The sequence below is a fragment of the Dendrobates tinctorius genome, unplaced genomic scaffold (genome assembly GCF_039654945.1).
Source record: "Dendrobates tinctorius isolate UK_male_01 unplaced genomic scaffold, ASM3965494v1 ptg000165l, whole genome shotgun sequence".
NCBI lineage: Eukaryota > Metazoa > Chordata > Amphibia > Anura > Dendrobatidae > Dendrobates > Dendrobates tinctorius.
The window spans coordinates 8,380,165-8,406,112 of NW_027361832.1; the positions used below are offsets into that span (position 1 = coordinate 8,380,165).

At 41.4% G+C, this 25,948-nt stretch overlaps 1 protein-coding gene across 9 annotated transcripts in view; it reads right to left on the reverse strand.

Moving 5' to 3' along the window:
- Nucleotides 1-25,948, reverse strand: part of VPS13B (vacuolar protein sorting 13 homolog B) — a 1,297,298-nt gene that overhangs the window by 829,414 nt on the left and 441,936 nt on the right. For all 9 annotated transcript variants that reach the window (XM_073550458.1, XM_073550457.1, XM_073550459.1 and 6 more), the window contains exon 19: nucleotides 25,719-25,892. In XM_073550458.1, coding sequence (XP_073406559.1) covers nucleotides 25,719-25,892 — 174 coding nt within the window. The remainder of the gene's footprint in view (nucleotides 1-25,718; nucleotides 25,893-25,948) is intronic.

Here is a 25,948-nt window from a genome sequence, read left to right on the forward strand (position 1 = left end):
ATCACAAAAAATCATCAATGGAAATCAAATTTATTAACCAATGGAGGCCTGGATTTGGAGTCACACAATATTAAATTGGAATGTAATGTCCTTAAAACAAGTCAAAATGAGGCTCAGTATTATGTGTGGCCTCCATGTGCCTGTGTGACCTTCCTACAATGCCTGGGCATGCTCCGGATGAGGCGGCTGATGGTCTCCTGAGGGATCTCCTCCCAGACCTGGACTAAAGCATCCGCCCACTCATGGACAGTCTGTGGTGCAACGTGACGTTGGTGGATGGAGCGAGACATGATGTCCCAGATGTGCTCAATCGGATTCAGATCTAGGGAACAGGCGGGCCAGCCAATAGCTTAAATGACTTCATTTTGCAGGAACTGCTGTCACACTTAAGCCACATGAGGTCTGGCATTGTCCTGCATTAGGAGGAAACCAGGGCCAACCGCATCAGCTTATGGTCTCACAAGGGGTCTGAGGATCTCATCTCGGTACCGAATGGCAGTCATGTTACCCCTGGCGAGCACATGGAGGGCTGTGCGGCCCTCCAAAGAAAAGCCACCCCACACCATTACTGGCCCATTGCCAAACCGGTCATGCTGAAGGATGTTGCAGGCAGCAGATCGCTCTCCAAGGCGTCTCCAGACTCTGTCACGTCTGTCACATGTGCTCAGTGTGAACCTGCTTTCATCTGTGAAGAGCACAGGTCGCCAGTAGTGAATTTGCCAATCCTGGTGTTCTGTGGCAAATGCCAAGAGTCCTGCACGGTGTTGGGCTGTGAGTATAACCCCCATCTGTGACATCGGGCCCTCAGACCATAATCATGGAGTCGGATTCTAACCATTTGTGCAGACACATGCACATTTGGTGTACTGGCCTGCCTCCTGGTAGCGCCTCCAGCCTCTGGGCACTACGCTGACAGACATAGCAAACCTTCTTGCCACAGCTCGCAATGATGTGCCATCCTGGATGAGTTGCACTACCTGAGCCACTTCTGTAGGTTGTAGAGTCCATCTCATGCTACCACGAGTGTGAAAGCACAACCAACATTCAAAAGTGACCAAAACATCAGCCAGAAAGCATTGGTACTGAGATGTGGTCTGTGGTCCCCACCTGCAGAACCACTCCTTTATTGAGTGTGTCTTGATAATTGCCAATAATTTCCATCTGTTATCTATTCCATTTGCACAACAGCATGTGAAATTGTTTGTCAATCAGTGTTACTTCCTATAGGCCCTTTTAAATTTAGCGATGCACGAGCGATCCGACCAGCGATACGACCCGGTCAGGATCGCTGGTGCATCGCTAAATGATCGCTAGTGAGCTTCCACACAGGAAGATCTCACAGCGATGCAGCAGCGACGCAGCAGACAATACTTAGCTTTCACACACAGCGATCCTGACGTCCTCCCGCCCGCGTCCAGCGTCGCTCGTCTCACACAGCAGGAAGCCCAGCAGGAAGCAGACGACGAGAAATGGAGCCGCGCGATGAGTGACAGACAGCGGGGGAGCCGGTCGGAGGTAAGTATCACACATAGCGATATCACTAGCGATATCGCTATCACGTCACAAAATCAGTGACGTTTTAGCGATATTGCTAGCGATATCGCTATGTGTAAAACCCCCTTAAGTTAAGGCCCCTTTACATTTAGCAATGCACCAGCGATCCCGACAACGAAACGACCCGGTCAGGATCGCTGGTGCATCGCTAAATGGTCGCTAGTGAGTTGCCACACAGGCAGATCTCACAGCGATGTAGCAGCGGTCGTTACTTACCTTTCAGACGCGGCTATCCTGACGTCCTCCCACCCGCATCCACGCGTCGCTCGTCGGTGGCAGCAGGAAGCCCAGCAGGAAGCACCCGATGAGAAATGGAGCTGCGCGATCAGCGACAGACAGCGGGGGAGCCGGTCGGAGGTATCACACAGCGATATCGCTAGCAATATCGCTGCTGCGTCACAAAATCGGTGACGCGCTAGCGATATCGCTATGTGTAAAGGCCTTTACAGTTTGATTTCATAGAAGTTTGATTTACTTGGCATTATATTATGTTGTTTAAGTGTTCCCTTTATATTTTTGAGCAGTGTACATCATTGTAAATACACACCAGTACTTTGTACCTCACCGACCTCATTGTAGATTGTAAGCTCTCATGAGCAGGGTCATCTTATTTTGCTTTAATAATTGTACTGTTAATGTTGTTACTTATGATATGTGTTTTGAAACTGCTAAACAGTAAAGTGCTGCGGAATATGTTGGCGCTATATAAATAAAGATTATTATTATATTAATATTATCATTATCCATCTGCTACAGAATCGAATATACGCTTATCATTGTCAGTCTCAGAGCTCTCCATGATGCTGCGCCACCCTCCATCTCCTCCCTCATCTTGTATGCCACTCTACTCAAGCTCTTCGTTCCATTCTCTCGCACTCTTATCTCCATGACTTTTCTCATGTTGCACCAGACATCCAGAATCTACAGCCCAAGACAATCTGGTTAAATCCCGGTGCCAGCAGCATTAAGCATGTCCTAAAAATATTTTTTTTATGCATGACTATCGCTTCACCTCAATTATCTAACTCAGCAACAAGTCCTTTCCTTCAACAGTCTTACCTACACTTCATATACTTAGGTTCCTGCAGATTTAAATGTATAACGTTATTTCTTATAAAAGATGGCTGGATCATACATAACCAGCACTTTTTACCATTGCATCACCCCTACTTCCTCAGTGGTTGTAAGCTCTTGTGAACAGGACTCTCACTTCTCTTGCTTGAATTGCTTAATTATGTACTACTCTGTAATATTGTTTGTACAAGTTTCTTCTTAAATGTAAAGTGCTGCTGAATATGTTGCGCTACATAAATTCTCACAGCCACAATAGGAGGACACAGGAACCATGCGTTATATGCTGCCACCTGGAGGCTGACACTAAGAATAAATTTTGAAAAAAAAGCTGACTCCTCCCCAACGGCCTACAGTTGGCTAGCCAACATCCAGTTATTCAGTTAGTGCAGAAGCAGTAGGAGAAAAACTATGACACCACCCCAAACAAGAGAGATAGTTGGGCCCCCAATGAATGCCATGAGAAAGATTTTACTGAGAGTACCAAAAATCTCCATTTTTTGGACGCTTCAGTGAGGGAATAAGGATGTCCTAAAGCAGTACCTAGGGTGGAAAAACTAGTGATAGGGATAAAGGGACATTGCTATTGTAGGTCGTCCGGCCAACTTACAGCATACCTGGTGCTGGATCGTGACTGCATAACTGTGGGCAGCCAATGGTGGAGTAGCTGCATGATGCGAAACTGCAAGCTGAGACCAGATGAAGACCTGGAGAGACTGAATTGAGGCTGCATGGCAGAATGAGGAAACTAAGGTTGTGGCGTACAGTGAACAAACGGCGGCCTGACAAATACAATGGACCGCTGACTGGCAAAATCGGATGTACCTGGCAGCGAGATGTACAAAAAGGACGAGAGGTGTCAGTGGAAGCGGGGCCCAATAGCTGCACGGTGTGACCGCGAATGGTCAGTGTGTAGAGCCGAGAAGACATCTGCAGCGTCCAGAGGAAACAGCATGGGGTAAAAGACCCCAGAAAAGTGGCGCCACCCAGCCAGTCCAAAGAGAGTGGATGAGGAGGAGCATCTGATGAGTGGAAGCTCACCAGTAACACTGACTGATTGGCTGGCGGGTAGGAGTTCTATGGCCAATCTCATTGATGGCCGACAGCAGGAAAACCAGGGACTCAATTAGAGTTCCAGCCCCCAAAATGCACGAAAAAGCACCGCAGCAAACTGAGAGAATACCCAGGAGGGGAAAGAAGCGACCCCCTCCTCATTCTGTGATCCGATGGACCTACTGAAGACACCGGGCATGGTTGGCGGCCGCATCTGGATACAGGAAGACTAACAACCCAAGGAGAGGGCACCCGCATTAGCGCCCAACCAAAGCCTCGATGCCAGAACACCAGAAACTTCCCAAAGCGGCCGTAGGGGAGTCATAGCAACACAGGACTGCAGCAAGGGACATACTCAAGTGTCTTGAAGAAGCTGGATCCTGTGGCTAAGCATCTGGAAGTCTGGGCAACATCTTTTTCTCTTTGTAACACACACCACTATGTAGGGTGGGCAGGAGATAAAAGAACCAACCATGCAAGGTACCTTATCGCCAGCTGCGTCAAGGCACAAGGTCTTACCATCCTGACAAAAGAGGATACAGGCTGACCAGTACAGGCTGTACTCTGTCGCTCACAGTGGGGTGAACCATAGCGGTACTATTCCACTCGGTTACCTGTCCTACAGGGAAAAAAGAGAAAGGTTGGTTCTAAACTAACAAATCCAAGGTAAAGACGTGTCAAACTCAGATCAGTGTCGGCTTCCAAAGTGACACTAAGCTAAATTGAATAGCTAGATGACAGCTGTACCGATGTAGGATGTTGGGGAGGAGTGAGTTTTAGTTTAGTTTTGTTTTAAGATGTGCTCTTAGGGCCCGCAAATAACCCATGGTTCGTTCCTATATCATTCAAAGAAGAGTTTAAGAAATAAAAATTATTCTATCTTCTACATTTGCAAAGTGCCAATATTAACTGGCAATAAATTTATCTTTGTCCATCACCATTTGGCAGATTATAATTTCTTTAAATTCAAAATAGTGCTCTTAAAAATAATAATCTAGTGCTAGTAGTAAAAGAACGAAAGGATGACAAAACTCTTGATAAGACACCATCCAGCTAAACTCATATTTCACTTTGGCGCTGTAAGGCCCTGAATAAATTGTAGAATCTGACATAATTTTGGAACTTCACTGTTTGTTCTTACTTAGGTCACACTGTTCCAGTAGATAATCGTACTTCTATGAAATTTATAAAAGATTCAGAACAAGGGCAATCAGCCTCATCTCCTCTTGATAATAAAATGAACAGGAGGCATTGTTGCTTAGTGCATGTTTTGAGGTCCCCCTGACACTTTCAAATTCAATCTGCTGTAAAAATTACAAATGACCTAATAAAGCGATCAAGAGCTAAATTCCATTCCCACTGCCTTCTGCCCACCAACATTGCTAACAGCTTAATATTACCTGTCTCATATGGAAATGCTTTAAAACTTGCTAGTGTGACAGTTCAACTGATTTAGTTAAAACAAACCACAAAGCTGTTTATTTTCATGTTTCACTGCTGTCCATTCACGTACCCGGCCTGGATTTCCTTATATTTTTTTTTTCCCAATAAAAGAAGGAATATGACAAACACACCTGAAGTACAAATATGCTAACTAATTACTAAAGCCTTAAGTATTAAGTAAAAAAGTGTCATTAAATAATGTACCTGCTGAATTGACCTTCATTAATCAAAAAAAGATAATGTCTACATTTGGACTATATATGTTGCTATATATGTTCCTTAGTGAATTATATTTTTGACATTATATAATTTCCACGGCAATGATAAACGTGCTGTGTTTCCATCATCGTTTTCTATATAATATTCTTAGCGCCTTCACATGAAATTTTCCAATAACTTTCACCAACTCTGATCAATCTGATTCAGCAGCCTAGTGGGAATGTGGACAGAAATATGCAAATTGCATACTTGTAGTCATGTGTCAGTCCAAGGCCAGCACAGGAGAAAACTAACAGCGTTCAGTGCGTGCACTATGGAGATTAAGGCTATGTGCACACGTTGCGGATTGCTGTGCAGAATTTTCCGCACGGAATCGCCATCTTTTGGCAGAACCCGCAGGTCAAAATTCACGCGTTTTTTATGCGGATTTGGCATGTGTTTTTACACCTGCAGATTCCTTTAATGGAATGGGTGTAAAAACTATGCGGAATACGCACAAAGAATTGACATGCTGCGGGAAAAAAACCCTGCGTTTCCGCACTAATTTTTCCGCAGCATGTGCACAGCATTTTTTTCCCCATAGAATAACATTGTACTGTAAATCACTTGCGGATCTGCAGCGGATCCGCAGGGGCAAATCAGCAACGTGCGCACATACCCTCAAAAGTCTGTAGTTACAAAGTGACTACAGGCTTTAACCTCAAGCCTGGACAACTCCTTTAATCTAAAAGGTCGTAGGTTGGTGGAAGAAAAACAAAAATAAACTCACTTCCCGAGCCAGCTGTGCCCCCTGCTGCTGGTTCCCTGGCTGCAACATCCAGTTGGGGGCACCAGCACCTCCCTGGGCTCATTAAGATTAACTCTTAAAATAGTGGACAATCCCTCTAAATACTTCTGTATCAAAAACAAACAAAATGTTTTATAGGAGAGATACCTTTATTAGCTAAGAAAAATTATCACTTCTGTAATACTTTTGTCTCTCTTGAAACTAAATCTAAGAAAAATAGCAACCTCAGGACAAGTGTAAAAACAAAACTACAAAACAGAAACCAATAACCAAAATGGAAATGCAGCGACTGAAGTGATTACAAACAGAAAAAAAAAAAAGGTTTCCTTTAAAGTCAATTGAAAGATCTACAGTATATGTCAAACAAGACGGAGACACACCATGAAAGAGCACAACATTAAGCATTAACAGTAAATAATTTCATTGAGATTGTAGTGTCAACAAGTAGTAATTCCCCGAGAGGGATATCTTATAAAGTACAAGTAGTGCAAACAGTATCAGCAAACAGGTGGAGAGAATCACCCACCAATCACTGGACCTACATTTCACAAAAGCTTCATCAGGGGCGAATTCCCTCTCAGGGAATCACCACTTGGTGGCGCTCCAATCATCATTAATACTTGATGTTGTACTATTTCATTAATCCTAATAAGTTCTTCAAAATATGCCATTTTACACGTTACCTGTTCCTGGTGATTTATGCTACTCTATTACGGGGATTTTCTTGCACCAACCAACATACCGTAATTTTATTTTTCTCTGTCTTGTTGTAAATATGTCTTTCAATTGCCACTTAATGAAAACTAATTTTTACTGTTTTGTAATCACTTCAGTCCCTGCATGTTCTTTTTGGTGGTTGGTTTCTTCCCTATTTTTACACTAAAGTAACTTACCTCTGCTTAAGACCGTACCACATTATTTTAATGCATATTAAGTAATGCAAAAAATGTAATTTTACTATAATTGATGCTCATAATATCACAGTTCTCATCTAATCAACTTTTCTTTTTGCATTTGTTAGATTTTTAAATTTCATGAAGGCTTTTTTTTTTACTTTTCTTACATTTGTTCAATAATTACACTTTAGAAGACAGATTTCACAGACCTCACACAGTTTTCAAAGGCTGAATAGAAACTTAAAACGTTAAACGAAGTGAATGAATTGCCAATTAATAACAGGTTCCCTTTGATGGCGTCTCAGCAACTTGCTGTCACAACCCACTATAAATTTACTACAACTTCTGGGGTTTCCGTGTATACCAAGTGACATGGGAAAATGTGATACAAAACTGAGCCACTGCCAATAAACCAATCAACCTAACGGACTGATAATCTCCCACACTTGGCTGTTGAGCTGCATGCACCCAACCAGAAAGACTTTAATTTGTTCCGCTAATGACAGCGGGTGGGGGGTGTAGATGGAGATTTGCTACAAAAATCTAAACTGAACACGGCAACTATTACATCATACTATACTTGAAATGTAATGTAAAACTTGAAAAACGAAAATATCTTACAAGTAAGATACTTAAAAAATGACCTGTCAACAGAAAAGAAAATAATCTCAAGGCTACAGGACCAAAACATGCACCAGCTGGTTCATGGGTAACTTTCGGCTGTTACCTATACAAAGGATACGAACCAACAAAAATGAGAATAAAATAATCACTTTTTGGGGAAAAAGACACGCTAAAATCTTTTGTTTTGGCCTTATAGTCTCACATTAGGGAGAGCATTAGAAAGCACTGAATTATGCTTTGGCCAAAAGCCAGTTGACCAAATGTTGCTAATGTCTTTCTTTATTATAAAGATATCTGGGGTAGTGTTCCCCAAACCGTGGTTCAGGAACATGTGGTTTGCGGGCTTATGATGTGTGGCTCACGCCTATCTTCCAGCTTGACGCATTAGCACTATGTCAAGCAAACCGCTATGTAGAACAAGACCCCAAATGATGACTTTTCTCTGTAGACTTGAAAAACCCTAAAGACCTCTTTTTTAATTTCATAGGCGATGGCAGGCTTTAAATAATACATATAGCATAGGAATCAGAATATACTGTGCCACACAGCCAACATAGGCCATTAATGAGCAATTGCCTTCCTTCCTTGGGAACTATGATGATGGAAAGGCTCCTAAAAAAAGATAGGCCAATACCTATAAAAGGGACACCTATCCATCACAATGTGTTTTTACAATTAAAGGGAACCTGTCACCAGTTTTTTCCAATATAACCAACGGTCAGCGCTTTTCAGCTCCATGTGAGAGCATTCCATAATGCTGCACATATAACTCCAATTCGCAATGCAAGGCAAAAAAACACACACAAAGGGTGGTCTAGTCTTGCAGGGCAAATTGGAATCTCTTGTACAGCTTTACAGAATGTAGTCATATGGGGTGAAAGGTGGTGGTCATAGATTATAGTGGAAAAAATAGGCATAGGTTCCCTTTATTGCCCTTTATCCGAACTATTAATTGATAGACTAAAAGTTAATTTTTAATTATGTCTGTAGCTTAGGGGTTTCTTTTTGCCTCGGCAATACGTAATTGGATAATTTGTAATTGGATAATGAATTACCCTACGCTAACTGAGCAACAGTACTTGGTCTGTTATGATTTGGTCACCGAGGAGGAAAACAAGATCAAGCTAAGCTACAGAAATCCAGAGAGGTTGGTAACTAAGCGGATTGCAGACTCCTGATCCTATCCACACAATTAGCAGTAACCGTAGAGCATGCCTACGATGATTCTAGACGCCTCGACACAGCCGGAGAACTAAATAAGCCTAAAGCAAGAAAAGGGGAAATCTAAACTGCCCTAGAGCAGACCCCAAAGGAATAGACAGCCCCCAAACATATATTGTCAGTGAGACAAGATGAAAATACAAACACAGGTAGGAAAATAGGCTGAGCAAACGATGGGGCCCACACTAACTAGAAAGGACAGGAAAGGAAAGACACTGTCTGCAATCACGCAAAAAACCCTGCAAAAATGTCCAACACTTCTGATAGCAAAAACTCTGAAGTCACTAGACTTCTTCCACTATATCAGCACTCCAGCATATTCTGAAAGCAGAGCAAAAAGAGGCCAATCTAATAAGGGACAAAAAACAAACTGACACAAACAGTACATAAGGATGGAAATTCAGCACAGCCCCAGCCGGGGCTGGCTGACAACACAAAACTGAATAGACAAAACAAAATCAAATGTGAACAATAGCAAAGAACACTTAGCTTGAGCATGCAGGGACAGAAATGGAAACTAAGACCTCAGGAGGCAGGAAAACTCACCAGCAGGGTTAGAGGGAGTCGGCTGTCTTAAATCCAGTCAGAGACTACAGATGTCCAATCATCGTTCTCATTATCAGGTGGCAGGCCTCTGTCAATTAGATCAGATCCATTACCTCCTGTAACCACCAGAGGGAGCCCAGAAAGAGAACTCGCGACTCCTCTGTCAATACAACCAGCTCCACTACCTTCACTAGTAACCAGAGGCAGGTCAGAAAGTGAATTCACAACATTGGTCTTTTTCTCCCCCGGAAAAAGACACAGCTCCGAAACGCACGTAGGGGTGGGTGGCACCACAGATGTACAGGTAACCATTTGGCATTTACCTATCTAATAACATACTGTTTGCTCAGCACTGTTTGTCTGGATTTGGTATACAACCTTTCCAGTTTACAATTGATTGCTTAGACCTTGTCTTTGTTATTATATATCTGTATTTATATCTCAGGGTCACTGATTGTACCTTTTGAACTTGCACTTTGAGCATATCAGATCTTTTACACAATATCTCTATGCCTATTGGTTTGCCAGTGTTTTTTATTGCGGTTCCACCCTTTGGCTAAACTACTGTCATATTCCAAGTTACTTTTAGCTATATGCTTTTATATTAATGTCTTTAATAACGCTTCATACTTTTATTACTTGGTTCTGACTGGTGCCGTTTCTTTGATATGAGTTTCTTTGTCATTTTCTGTGTAGCCCTGCACAGAAGAGCAGATCTGGATGCACAGATACTGGAAGAAGAGATAAATATGGTAAGATGTTGAAAGGTTGATACTGTCAGTTAGCGGAATGCTTGAAGCTGGATACACACTGATTAGGAGAGAGAATCCTTGGATGTAGGGGCCTTCCCAGTAAGTCTGGTTGCACAAACTGCTGAACTGACTAGAACTGCTTCACCTCAGTGCAGGTTTTCCTTGCTCTGTCATTGCAAGGTTAATCAGTTCTCCTGGAGCTCTACATCCTGAATTATCTGAACTGTTCTGTGTTGGCCACTCCCCTCTGAGGTATATGCACTTGGGAGTTAGGGTGTGTGCACACGCTGTGGATTCTGCTGCGGAATTTTCCGCGCGAATTTTGCAAAATCCGCAGGTAAATCCGCAGGTCCAAAAGACCTGCGGTTTATCTGCGAATTAGCCCGCGGTTTGACACCTGGATAATTGAGTAGGTGTAAAACCGCTGCGGATTAAGCACAAACAAGTGACATGCTGCAGTTTTGAAACCGCAGCAAATCCACGCGGAAAATGCCGCACTGGGTTTTTGTTTTCCATTGATTATAATGGTACTGTACACCGCAGCAGAAACTGCTGCGGATCCGCAGGACCAAAACCACTGCGGATCCGCAGCAGAATCCGCAGCGTGTGCACACACCCTAAGGCCTCTTTCACACATTTTTTTTTAGAATCAGTCACAATCCATCAAAGTGTGAAAAAAACGGATCCAGTAAAGATTGTGAAAAACTGATGTGATGAACCCGCAGCAGCAGCTGTAAGGAATAGAAACTATTCTGGGCACGCTCAGTTTTAGGAGAGAGAGAGAGTCGCTGGATCCGTTTTTCTCAAAAAACGACGTATTGTGACTGATGGCAAAAAACTGATGTGTGAAAGAGACCTTAGGGGAGGGGCACAAGGTTTTGCTTTGCGTGGGGAAGCTTGGTTTGTCATTATGCCAGTAATCAGGGGCTCTAGGTGCCACTGCTGTAGGGTAGAGGGGCAATGGATATGGCTCACAACCAGTGCATTTTTTGCGCCGGTACGCGACTTTACCACGTACCGGAAATCTGAAGGTGCTACCGCACACCTTAAAATAATAAAGCATTCATTCTTACCCTCCGTCGCTCTGTCCGCTGCCGTCCTCCAATCCCTGCTTCTTTCTACTTGTACCCAGCTATGATCGGCGCTGCAGCAATGACGTCATCGCTGCTGTGCCTGTCACATGACGCCGGCGAAAGCAAGAAGAAGCAGGGACTGGCAGGCAGCGGTGGCGGAGGTTAAGAATGAATGGTTCATTATTTTAAGGTGTGCAGCAGCATGGGGGGCTGTAACCTGTGATGGGGGGCTATATACCACTGATGGGGGGCTGTATACCACTGATGGGGGGGGCCAGTCTGTTTTGGTTTGATTCATTTAAATCGTCGTTTATATTAGTGTGTTATTAAGTTTTGTACGAGTTCATTGAGTTTTGTTTCATGAAACTTGTCTTAGATGGATAAAATAACGCACTATTTCTCGGGAGGTGCGGCTCTGGCACGCAAAAGACCCTGAACAGACGTGGAGACAGAAACAAATCAGATGATAGTTGAAGAACCGGTGGCCACGTTCTGCCCTATCGAACCTGCATCAGCTAGTGTTAATGATCCTGATGACGTAAAGCTGCTGTCGTCTGGTGATTCAAAGGCTCCCGACTGGCCAACATGCTGGACTCTAGATGAGAAGAATAATTACTGCGGTAAGTACAATTGGCTGTACACTTGTGAACAGAAGCTCGGTGGTTCGTCGTGCAAGAAAGTTGGATATCTGGGAGAGGAGTCAAACATTGGGATGAAAATTTCAAAGGCTTGGGCCAAATGTAACATAACATTCTTCGGAAAACCATATTTTGCAAGAGAAAAAAAACGTTTATACAGTATTAGTCATTTTTTATTTTTCTTTTGCAATCTGAATTACATAGTTTTTGATTGAAATTAGTGTACAGACTACAGTACTGAATAATGAGAAATTAATCAGAAATGCGTAGTGGCAAATTTTTTTTTTTTTTTTTTACAAAAAAAGCCCTGCTCACAACCATCTCTCAGAACTGAATGTGGATCAAGGAAATAAAGGTTGGGGACCACTGATCTATTTTTTTCATGAAAGCAGCCTTTAATACAGAATGTAAAATCTTCATGCAACTGTCATTACCCAGACAACCTGTTCTAACAAACTCACACCATGTAAGTTATTAGTTTATAAAAAAAATCCTGAACGGACTCATTAATGGTAGACTTTGCATAACCTTAGAAAATGCTAGATTTTTTTCCACCTTAGATTTTAAGTGTGCATTATATTAATGGTTCACACGTTTTGCATTGTAGTGCCATGAAGAATGCAGTAAGATGATGACTTTGCACAACTCTCAGTAACTACCAGGCATTCCATTCATCTGACATAACTGAGTCAGCACTGGGCACGGCTTTCCAAGCACAGCCTGTGTACCCTGCACACTGTGCCCAGTACTGGTTATTGTATAACAGCGTAATACACTGAGGTGGCGTAAAGTCTAAACTGGTGCAAATCAGAGACATGAATAGTTAACAAAACATCATCCCATACTGTCATGGAAGATAAAGGCTGCAACTGATAAACAGATTCTTGGCAAGGAGAATGCAGACAGTGGCATCCTGCCTACTGCTTTATGTCTCTGAACTCATATAGACATATAGGTATTTTTACAGACCAGCATATTTTCCAGGGTCCGAAATCCGCCGAAACACTGGATTGCACTTGGACAAATTAAATGCTTTGGGGCCATGCATAAGTTGGAAGCTTTTTCTCAGACCAAGCCAGGCTGATGAAAGAAAAAAATAAAATTTAAAAAAAAAACAAAAAACGCTGCATGCCAAAGCTTCTCCGATATTCGGATCACACTCGGTACTATAAGTCGATGAGTAGGCGGAAACCATAGGACTGCACTTGGATGACAACCGAGTGCAGGTTGATTTCCGCGGGCTGACAATGGAGAAGATGGAGAATGCTTTTTTCTCTATCTCCTCCTCAACCAAGACAATGGGATCACACTATGCTCACACTCAAGAGTTTGATCAGTTGCACCATTGAGCTGATTCTCTCAGATGAGAGAATAAATGCTTGCGTAACCCTGGCCTTAAGGCCGGAGTCACACTATCGAATAAATCGGATGAATGCAATGCGATAAAAAAATCGCATTGCATTCGTCCCAATGTTATTCTATGGGGCAGTTCCCATCATCCGATTTTTTTTCGGAACGTTTCCTCGGACCGAGACAATCGCAGCATGCTGCGATTGTCACCGATTTTCGGATCGGATTCGCCAATGCAAGTCTATGGGTGCGATTAAAAATCGGATTACAAACGGACCACAAGTGTGACTTGCGATAAAATCGCAAGACTTCTCCAGGTCAACAGGAAAGAGCATCAGGCATTGGATGTCAAACGGATTCTTAGATGCGAATAAAATTGGCTCTTCGCCGGAAATTCGGATGACAGACGGATCCCTGGACAAGAAACCTTTGTGCGATTTCGTACTGTAAAAATCGGACCGATTTTTTAATAGTTGTGTGTGTCTCCAGCCTAACAAGAAAAATGAGTATCTATCATGCTTTTAGTGGTCTGTACCAAATTCATCATACTATGTGACCAAAGACTTACATTCAATAACACTCTTGCCCCAGTTTCCCTCATCCCACCGCCAACTTGGGTACATTTTATTTTGTGTTCACCTTTCCTTTACAGGAAAGGCAAAATATAAAGCCACCCAGAAAGTAACTTTTCACACCTCTATATGAGGTCAGTGGGGATTACCATGAGCTGACTGCAGCTATGGATATTAGCAGACATGTAGCATTTCAAAAATAGCTTACGGAAGTAACTTTGCCTGTACTTTACATGGATATCATAGAGCATTTCAAATCCATTAGCATTCCAATTTTCCATGTAGCACAAGGACACATGTCCTGTAGCCCGCTTCCAACCAGTAATGCCGCTGTCTCCAGCTTCCATTTGTTTTCCAGAGTGTGCCTAGGATCATCTGCCAGTGTCTGGCATCAGAAAAAGTGAGCAATGCTGACGACCAACCTCAAGTTGAAAACAAAGTGGTGTCCAATAAAGCATCTCATACCATTCATAAACTACCGGAGCACAATGGAACAGTCCGGGATAGCTAATCCCACTTTTATGCGAGTGCTATTTCTAACAGTGTGTTAAAAATAAATGCTACTGGAACAGCAAACACACTTTCCACTGTCGGAGCTATAAAAGCGAAGAGGATGAAACAGAACGAGGTAATATGGTCAGCTCAGGTCATTTTATTGAGCTGCCAAGTTGAAAAGAAACTTCCAAGCAACTCACAAAGTCATTTATTTATTAGGATAAAGCAAAACTAGAATGTGGCCCCTTAATTACATCCAGAATACAATTTGGAGCTAAATTACTTGTAAATAAAAAAATGCTTTTAAATTGAAACAGTAGTATTCACAAAATGTGGATTTTTGGCATAACTAGCTGTAATTTTCTTCTGACAGTGAAAGTCCTCCAAAAAATCTATTTCATAATTAGGACCAAAACACTACACAAATTACTTTCATGCTTATTCTTCATAAGGTAAGAGCTTTTGCTCATCTCAAGTCCAAAAAAACCCATCCAACCGTAATTAAAATTACCTCCCCTGGGCCTTTTTTTTGTGCTTTTGTATTTTTTTTCTAACCTTTCAAAATTCACTTCTTTTCCCGCACGCAGGAAGGCTTGCTTTTTTTTGTGGGGCAGTTTTGAATGATATTTATCACTTTACCATATAATGTATTGAAAGTAGGATAAAACGGTTAAAAATAAACTGATTTACAAGTCACACAGAAAAAAATGGTTATCCAGCTCACCCATAGACCTCCGGTAGTGCAGGGACATGAAGGCCTGTGTCGGCAGCAGGAAATGAAGGCAACTTAGTAGGGAAGATGTCCAGCAACGGATTCGGAGAGGTAAGTGTTAAAATCAACTATTTTACAAAATTATTAAAAAAAAATTATATTTTTTTGGGGATCATATTAATAAAAATTGAATATCCCTGGGAATGCACCAGACTGACTAACTACTAGTACTAAGTCATAGCCATACTATAACTAACTCGTCATTCTGGCGCATTCCCAGGGATATGCAATTTTTATTAATATGATACAAAAAAATTGTAAATAAAGTTTTAAATAATTTTGAAATAGCTGTTTTTTTTTAACACTTCCCTCCCCAGATCTGTTGTTTGACATCTTCCATGCAAAGTTGATTCACAAATCACCATGATTACAATGACGCCTACTATATATACTATATATATATATATATATATATATATATATATATATATATATATATATATATATATATATATATATATACACACAGTCATATGTAAAAGTTTGGGCACCCCTATTAATGTTAACCTTTTTTCTTTATAACAGTTTTGTTTTTTTGCAACAGCTATTTCAGTTTCATATATCTAATAACTGATGGACTCAGTTATATTTCTGGATTCAAATGAGGTTTATTGTACTAACAGAAAATGTGCAATCTGCATTTATACAAAATTTGACCGGTGCAAAAGTATGGGCACCCTTATCATTTTCTTGATTTGAACACTCCTAACTACTTTTTACTGACTTCCTGAAGCACTAAATTGGTTTTGTAACCTAATTGAGCTTTGAACTTAATAGCCACGTGTATCAAATCATGAGAAAAGGTATTTAAAGTGGCCACTTGCAAGTAGTTCTCCTATTTGATTCTCCTATGAAGAGTGGCATCATGGGCTCCTCAAAACAACTCTCAAATGATCTGAAAACCAAGATTATTCAACATAGCTTTTCAGGGGAAGGATACAAAAAGTTGTCTCAGAGATTTAACCTGTCAGTTTCCACTGTGAGGAACATAGTAAGGAAATGGAAGAACACAGGTACAGTTCTTGTTAAGCCCAGAAGTGCAGGCCAAGAAAAATATCAGAAAGGCAGAGAAGAAGAATGGTGAGAACAGTCAAGGACAATCCACAGACCACCTCCAAAGACCGGCAGCATCATCTTGCGGCAGATGGTGTCACTGTGCATCGGTCAACAATACAGCGCATGCATAACGCCTTTTTGTATGACCAAACAACTCAATCTTTGTTTCATCAGTCCACAGGACCTTCTTCCAAAATGTAACTGGCTTGTCCAAATGTGCTTTTGCATACCTCAGGTGACTCTGCTTGTGGCATGCTTGCAGAAACGGCTTCTTTCGCATCACTCTCCCACACAGCTTCTCCTTGTGCAAAGTGCGCTGTATTGTTGACCGATGCACAGTGACACCATCTGCAGCAAGATGATGCTGCAGGTCTTTGGAGGCGGTCTGAGGATTGTCCTTGACTGTTCTCACCATTCTTCTTCTCTGCCTTTCTGATAGTTTTCTTGGCCTGCCACTTCTAAGCTTAACAAGAACTGTACCTGTGTTGTTCCATTTCCTTACTATGTTCCTCACAGTGGTAACTGACTGGTTAAATCTCTGAGACAACTTTTTGTATCCTTCCCCTGAAAAGCTATGTTGAATAATCTTGGTTTTCAGATAATTTGAGAGTTGTTTTGAGGAGCCCATGATGCCACTCTTCATAGGAGAATCAAATAGGAGAACTACTTGCAAGTGGCCACTTTAAATACCTTTTCTCATGATTTGATACACCTGGCTATGAAGTTCAAAGCTCAATGAGGTTACTAAACCAATTTAGTGCTTCAGGAAGTCAGTAAAAAGTAGTTAGGAGTGTTCAAATCAAGAAAATGATAAGGGTGCCCATACTTTTGCACCGGTCAAATTTTGTTTAAATGCAGATTGCACATTTTCTGTTAGTACAATAAACCTCATTTGAATCCAGAAATATAACTGAGTCCATCAGTTATTAGATATATGAAACTGAAATAGCTGTTGCAAAAACCAAAATTGTTATAAAGAAAAAAGGTTAACATTAATAGGGGTGCCCAAACTTTTACATATGACTGTGTATATATTATATATATATATATATATATATACACATATATACACACACACACACACATACATACACACACGTACTGGTATATATGTCTTCATAACTATCGAACTTGATTAGTTTGTCCCATTGATTCCAGTTTATGAAATTGCTGGGGAAATGCAGTTGCACATTGTGCGGACACCATTAGTACTGCACCAGTTGAGCTTGTAGACATATGACATCGTATGAAAAGGGTTTATCATGGCGAGTTAACAGTTGTAAGACATGAATCAACCTGCTAAACAATATCATACATACAGAAGTAACATGTCAAAAAGGATTACTGGTAAATTATGTGTGTGGTATTTCACGCTATCAGCTGACAAGGATATTGGCTTATAACGGCTCAAAATATTGACCCCTTTTCCCAGGATGTCAAAGTGGAAGAACACAGACTTATCATAAATGAGTAATTCAAGGAGGGCAGTGAGTGGTTCTTGATTTGACCTGTTCAGTAGGTTTTGAGGAGTCATCTTTCCTCCTGGCTGGCTTGTGCCATGCTTTGTTAGCAACAAAACAAACTGAAAAGCTTAATTAACTTTTACACTTGTTTCTTCACCAAGTGGGAATAAGAGACTTGATATGAATGATTAACTCTGCAACCGGTCAGGTGAGAAGCATTTAATTCAATCACTAAGAAGGAGCACACAAGGGTAAGTCCAGTTGTGTTTTCACACTGAGGGTAGGATAACACAATAATTTCACTTATATAGCCCCAACATATTCTACAATACTTTACAAATGAGCGGGGACATATGAAGACAATAAAGAGAATACAAAGTAACAGACAGCTCAACTGTTACAGGAGTGAGGGCCCGGATCACAAGATTACGATCTATGAGGAATTGGTACGGGGTAGATTGACAAGTATAATCCCACCCATCAATATAATAAATAGGGGGTTTCATATGAAGTTCCATGAATCAGTCTTCAGAGAGTATCTGTCTAAGAACAATTACCAAGGGCTATTGGATGCATGGAGGATGTGGAGACAGATGAATAGGAGGGACCAGATTCTGAGCAAAAATTAGAAAAAGGTAATAGCGAAATGAGGTAATTGGCTTGGCTAATGAGATGTTTTAAAACACACAAAAAAATGTCAGGGCTACATATTAATCAGATGGTCCAGGGTAGGGCATTCCAGAAAACTGGCACAGCGTGAGAGAAGTCTTAAAAGACATAAGTGGGAGGTTCAGATTATGGAAGTTGATAGCCTTAGATCAGCTTCAGAACAGAAAGCACAGGTAGGGTGATAGAGATGAGGGAGGAGATGCAGGACTGTGGAGAGCATTATTGGTGAGAGCAATACGCTTATATTGTACTCTGTAGCGGATGGGTAAGACTGGAAACAAGGTGGAGGCATCAGTGAAGCGGCTGGACAAAAAAAAAACGACCCTAGTTGCTGCATTTAGGACAGACTGGAAGGAGAAAAGTTTGGTAAGAGGCATACCCTTTCAGTAGAGAGTTGCAGTAGTCCAGACAAGAATAAATAATAGCAATAGTAAGGCTATGTACCCACGTATGCAGAAAATTCCTGGCTAAAAACCGGACTCCTTCCCAGCTAACACGCGTTTTTTAAGCGATTTTTGCACGTTTTTTTCCCCAGTCTCATAGAATAGTTAGAAATGCGGATTTTTCCGTGTAATTAATGAGCATGCCGCGTTTTTTACCGCGATGCTTTTCTTCGCAGAAAAAAATGCATCAATATGCACAAAAAGTGCAGAATTCATTAAAATGAACGGGATGCTTCTTGTAAGCGTTTAAGCATTTTTGCCGGTAAAAACGCTTAAAAACGTGAAAAAAACCGCTTACATGTGCACACACCCTAAGAGTTTTTGACTTTTAAAAGGTGAGGAAAAAGTTGGCTTTGGGAGATGTTTTTAAGGTGACATGAGCGAGTGATTGAATATACGGAATAAAGAAAAGTTGTGTGTCAAATATGACCCCAAGACAATGAGTGTGCTACTTGGGAGTCATGATTAAACCCACAAGGAAATTGCTATATCGCATATATCGTATTTTGGACAAGAAAACAGTAAAAAAAAAAAATGGTGCGTGTTATAATGTTTTTGTGGTAGCTTACTTGTGGGGCAGCGGTGTTGGAGTGGGGTCCGAGGTGGCAGAATAGCTGCTGGCGGAGCTGCGCGCTCCAGCCTGGTATGACGGGGTGTTCAGTGGTGCAGGGGCATCGCGAAGATTTTGTGACAGCCCAGAGCCCCGCTCCTTCCATACTTGCGGTGGACTCTAGCAAAATGGGTGACGGAGGTGACGCATGAGCAATTGAGACCTCTGCAGACAAGATCTCGGAGATAAGATCTCAGAGATAAGATCTCAGAGATAATATCTCAGAGATAATATCTCAGAGATAATATCTCAGAGATAATATCTCAGAGATAATATCTCAGAGATAATATCTCAGCGCAGAGATCTCAATTTGCGCATGAGCCGCCTCCAGAGCCCATTTTCCTAGAGTCCACCGCATAGAAAAGTATGGAAAGTGCTGAGTTCCAGGATTTTAAAAAATGTCGGCGAAGCCCCAGCACAGCCGAACACCTCGTCATACCAACTTGGGGACCGCAGCCATCACCCGACTCCTGCTTCCTGCCAGAAGCTTCCGTCAGAAGTGACAATACATTACAACATGTCTAAAACTAAACTCAGGGAACAAATCAGAAGAATGTTGCGTAAGATTATGGTCTCCACGTACAAGAGGGTAAAATTGGATAAACACAACCAAAAGGTATGGAGAATAAAAGAAAAAGGAAGATGTGAAAAAAAAGTAAAGGAGGGTTCACCCCATATGGGTGCTGGATATAAAAAGTATAGCAAACGTATAGGATTTAACTTATATGGTGTCTAAATAGTGACAAAATTGGACAATTTTTCATGCATCCATCTATCCTAGTTATAACTTCTTTTAAGGACATAGGCTTTTTTCTTTCATGCAGCAAGAAGTAAGAAGGGGAAAAGTTGAAATAATGTGTAGGTGAGGTGCTATGCAAAGCAGGAGAGAAACCCAAGGACCATGGCGTAATATAACATTAGAGGAGGTTCCATAATATGCTTCTGGATCAAATTCTGCTTTGTTTAGGGATACCAGGTATAAAACAAGAGGCCTGGCTCTGGGGATCCTCTAAACAAGAAGATGGGTAGCTTAGCATCTAGTTAGCGATCCTAATGGGACGAAACTACCACTTCATTAGTACTTTAGAGGCTGACTGTAGTGAAGTAATATTAATTGAGTGTTTAGATCTGGTTAGCCACATTTTCTACAACTACAAGGGGTCCCAGGTACCTTAAAGACGAGCTCTCAAACGCACATATATGAGTGTTGTTTCTGGGTTGGTGGTTTCTTTAAAGTAGCATATAATAGTGAATCCAGGTCTGGAGTACGAGGGTCGTTAACGTATATACGTCCAATGAATGACATTTCTTCAAAGTAACCTCCATTGTTGCAGTAAACTGCATAATAAAAATCTAATGTTTGTTGGGCTCTCCATACATGTGCTGTGTGACACAGCCGCAACACATGGAACTGCGGCACCGATCAGCTAATCAGCAGGCGCGATCCCTCTGCAGCTTAGGCCTGTTTCACATTTCCGTTTGTTGCCATCAGTCAAAATCCTCCATTTTTTTTTGGCAGATCCGTTTTTTTCCCATTGACTTGCATTAGCGGCGGATTTTGACGGATGGTCATCTGTTGGATCCGTTTTTTGACGGATCTGCCATAATTTTGGCATCCGCTGACTTCAGTGGACGGACAATTAAATGTTTTTTTGTCTGCGTCAAAATAGCGGAGAGCAACGGATCCGCCGCTATCTGCCATTTGTTATAATGGTCGCCTATGGGCGACGGATCCGTTGCCAACCGTTTATTGACGGAATCCGGCAACGGATCCGCTTTTTGACACTGAGCATGCCCGGAATAATTTCCTTGCCAGAAATTTAACCCCAAATTCCGTTCTGGTGACGGAAAATCTTGCTCTCTCTCTTTTTCCAGTCATTTCACTTTAAATTTCATCACCTTGGCACCAAAAACGGATCCGTCAAAAAACGGATCCTGTGACATCTGTTTGTGGCAAAACGGAAACGGATCCGTTTTTTCACACTCTGGCGTCAAAAAACTGAAGTGTGAAACAGGCCTTATTCGGTAAGTTATATTTTGCTGAATAAGAGGGAACCAGAACAAATTCGCTCAACTCTGACCTTACCCTTGTATACAAGAGTAAGAGCTGCCACATTATTAACAGCTGTAATTTACACCCTGTATTTACTTTGCATAGAACATGTATTTGATGGGTATATATAGATACATTGTTGAATCAAAAATAGAGAGTTCTTAACAGACATATCTAGACAATATTCCTATCTACGTAGTGGTGTCCGTTCATAACAAAATCTCTATCCATCAACAGCATCACACGAACCCCACTGACTTATAACATGTTCAGTTGTATTCTGCGAAGCAGTCTATCCAAATGGAGTCTCCGACACAGATGTGAACATAATTGTACCCACTATAGGTTTTATCAGATTTCTAAAAACTATAGCAATATTCTTTCCGTACTGGGATTTTGTCATTCAAACTACTGTTACTTTGAAAAAAATTGGAATAAACCAGATTTTAAAGTAATTAGGAGGATAAGAGCTTTATTCTGTGCAACTGCAAGAAAAAAAAATCCAGGGAGTTGGGATCCTGGGTTCTGGCAACTGCAGTAATCCTTTTCAAATTGCTCATATTAAGATTAAAGATCACTTTGTTTCTGTATTCCCACAACTGGTTGGGTATGGTAAAGAAATCAGCCCGCTGCTTTTATACGTAACATCTTTAACATTTGCTCTGTTTTCTGTGCCTGTGATTAAATGTAACATTTTGAAATCCCAAAGTTCTGAGAAAAGGCATAAATCCTCATCTCACAGCTGCTGTTTGACTCCAAAAACACATGCAGTATTTTTTTTCAAGCATCTACCATCAAATTGTCCCAGTGGACCCGCACTGGGGAACACCTGCATCTCTTCATTTCATTCCAATAACGCAGTTTCAACTTTTCAATTACAAAAATAGATGCTATATTCAGCTGCACGTTCACTTTGCCCTTAATTCCCGTGAACAAAAACCTAGGAGCATGAAATCATTCGGGCAAGCTCTGTCATCAGGAGGATGAGGGATTTTTTTTTTCTGTTGCACACTAGTATTGCAGTGGGAATTCAAGAAAATATTGGCAACAATTGTAGATAAAGAATGTGGTCAGCTTGGAGGCGGTAGAATACAAAAAAAAAACCCTCAATAGAGTAAGATTACCGTTACATCATGCATGTGTGAAGCGACCATTGCAAGCCTATGAGCAAAATGAGATACACATAGGCCCGAATAAATCAAAACTTTTACGCCAGAAATACAGTGTAAAAAGTTTTGAAAAGTCGTAAAAATGGTTGCACAATGCAAGGCAGAAATATTGTGATTTTTGGCATTTTCACATAATTTTCGCCCAACTAACAAAATGGGCCAGACGAGCCATAGCAGCCCCCGCTCATCAAATTCATGTTAAGAGGCTGAAAAAAGCTTACTCCCATCTTTGAATAGAGTTAGATTTGTGGAGCGGCACACAAGAGGCAGCATTTTATAGGCCGTATTTATCTGTGGAGCATCTTCTTGGGCCACCATTAACCCTTGTGCAGGATTTTATGGGCCGTATTTATCTATGGAGCATCTTCTTGGGCCACCATTAACCCTTGTGCAGCATTTTATGGGGTTATTTATCTATGGAGCATCTTTTGGGACCACCATTAACCCATGTGCAGCACCACCCTCGGATTATACTCAAGTAAATAAGTTTTCCCAGTTTTTTGTGACAAAATTAGTGGCCTCAGGTTATACTCGGGTCGGCTTATATTCGAGTTTATACGGTATGTTACTGTTGCCATGAGACAAACTCTGACCTTAAGAGAAAGGGCCACATCTCTGGACCAAAACGTTGTCATATGGACAATTAAATCGCACATGATTTTCACTTATTTGGTGTGCTGCCTTCATTTCTTTGGGTATATCTACAAGATTTGGTACATACCTGGGAGGTTTTGTGCACCCCCACTATTTGCCATGACAGGGTTGGGCACTCACCATATCTACACCCCAAGGATGTGGTCTGGGAAGTTAAATGTCTGGGCACTAAGTTTCTTTTCTCCTCTGTGGGTGTGGAGGTAGGAAGCTCCAGTGAAGTGTTCCATGTGCAACTGTGCTGGACTCTTGATTGTACCCTGAGCGGGCGGATCCCTGCAGGCCTAAGACTGTACTATAGGTTAGAAAAGGCCATGTTTTGCTGCTGAACCCTGCACAGATTTATGCCATGTTTGAATAAACCAGCAGAAGAAAAGTTACTGCGTCTACCTCTGTGAGTAGCTAAGTGAGTCTCATTACCACTGTATATGTGTGTACACAAACACACACATATATACATATATACATATTTACTAGGGATTCAGGCTCTCAGGTAGGCATTAGGTAGCGTTTACACAGGCAATGCAATTTAGGCCAAACGTGTACTAGGACTGTACAATTTGCTAAAGTAATCCAATTGTAAACTAACTAAGATTAGGGATGGTCTTCTCGCTGACTTTAGTTCCTTCTCGGAAAGGGGAAACAAGGCTCTGGAGGTGGATTGTCTATCACAGGAACAAACTATGTTACATTTGCTGCCTACATCAGTTTTGAGGCAAAAAAAAAAAAAGTTTAATGTAAATAGCCAGCTCAACAATTCAGAGGTAGATATGTGATTCTCATGTTTATAACTATTTATGTATATTGTATCCATGCTCATGAATTATTTTTTACTGGAATTAGGTATAATAGTTGTAATGTAAAGCCATCAGCTATTTTGATTGCGCAAGATAACAAGGACAGATCAAGGTGGAGGTCCCTTTACATGTTGCTCCATTGGCCTACTTTTGTAGACTGTGGTGGAGTTTTTACCAAGCCCTTGGGCAGCAGGAACCGCTTGGCATAGGTGCTAAGCATGCACCTTCCATTTGTTCTTCCTAGAACCAATATCACACTGTACAATTCTTCAATGTGGGTGGTGAATGAAGCAGGAACCGATGGGTACAGAAGTCATTGATGACCTCCATCTCCAGCTTGGTACAGCTCACATCACAATGTATATTCCTGTATGGTGCTTTGATGTAGGAGATGAATACAACAGGAGCGGACGGCCACAGGTTGGCGAAACAGGACAAGTTGAGTCAAACACACTTGTTAGTGTAGCAAGAGCGGCTCTTTGTTAAACCGCCAAGTGCGGGACATTTTTAAACTTCACCTTTATCAAAGAGGATTCATTTCTCATTTTAAGATTCAAGAGAAAAAATTAAGAAAAAAAAATTCATGAATACTTTCCTTAAAGCAGATCTGTCTTCAGATTTCAAAATATTGCATATATTATTCAATAGATCTCTTACCATTACTGAATAAATCTCTTAAACCCAAGAAGGCTGGTGTACTTAGTGTAAAAATCCATAACTAAATGGATGTATAATAATTTCGTGAAATTTTTAACTTAACATCAGAATCACATAGCATGTGAAGCTTTTCAAAATAAAAACACCAGTCCCATCAATTTGTATCGAGTTTGTATTTCAAAATCTAGTGACAAATTTGCTCAGAAGAGAAACTGTCCATTAATTCATGCAGCCCAACCCATATGCAGAATGAATCATTGTCTGATTGCATTTAGATATGGCTTAAAAAGCCAGTAGAAGACCAAAGGCAGATTAGATACTACTCCCGACACCGCCCAGGCTGGCTTCTACTCACACCTCTGCAGGTGATTGACAAGTCTCTCCTTATGGACACACAGGAGATACCTGTTAATCATCAATGAGAAGCAACCGATGGTCCTTGCCTTATCTTTATACTATGTTTCCTCTGAAATGCCAGGCTCAGATTCATGCTTTCCATTGTTTTGGGCAGCATAAATCGACTGACCGGTTCCCTTTAAGACATGACCTCTATGGGTAATATGATTAACATGATCAGACGATTGTGAGATTCCAGTTGCATCACTTTCTATTTGTGCCCACAGTAGTCAGTGTAACAGTTTTGTTCAACTATGTGACTTTTATGGAGTGCTACTGTCACACAAAAGTTGCTGTCACCTACAACTTGTGGCAGCTGATGTGTCACATTCATTGAAAGACAAGCAAGATCTCCTGCCAACTTCCAGCTCCTGGGCACTGAGCAGAACAAAAAAAGCATATATCCCGTAGCAGCGAAGTCAATGTCTCGAGAAGTCATTTCTCAAGTTAAACCAGCAGTAAGAGCAAACCGATTGACCATGCTTATATTAGCTTAGGAAACATTTCAAAGCAGTGAACCACTGCCTTACTACATGACTGTGGAAGTAATATTACAGCAATATATGTGTTCTGTATGTGAAACAGAACAGTTTGTCACTTGGCACATTTTATATTAAATCTCCCAAGAGAGCAGCATTGAATAATTGGATGTAACATGATCGCAACGTTATAGAGATTTTACACTTACCAGAGCTGTGGCAGAAGTCCATCTGCTCGGGAATCTGGATTGTAAAGGCTATCAAATCTGGACCAAGCAAAGATTCAGGCTTCCTGCTCTCCTTCAACCATTTACTCATGTGGAGATCTGTTGTGTCAGAGGGGCCTTGTACCAAAGGAATTAACTTCTCTTTCCCAGTATCACCTTTACAAATACAGATGGGAAACAGTCACCGCTATATGCCAAAAACAACTTTACAA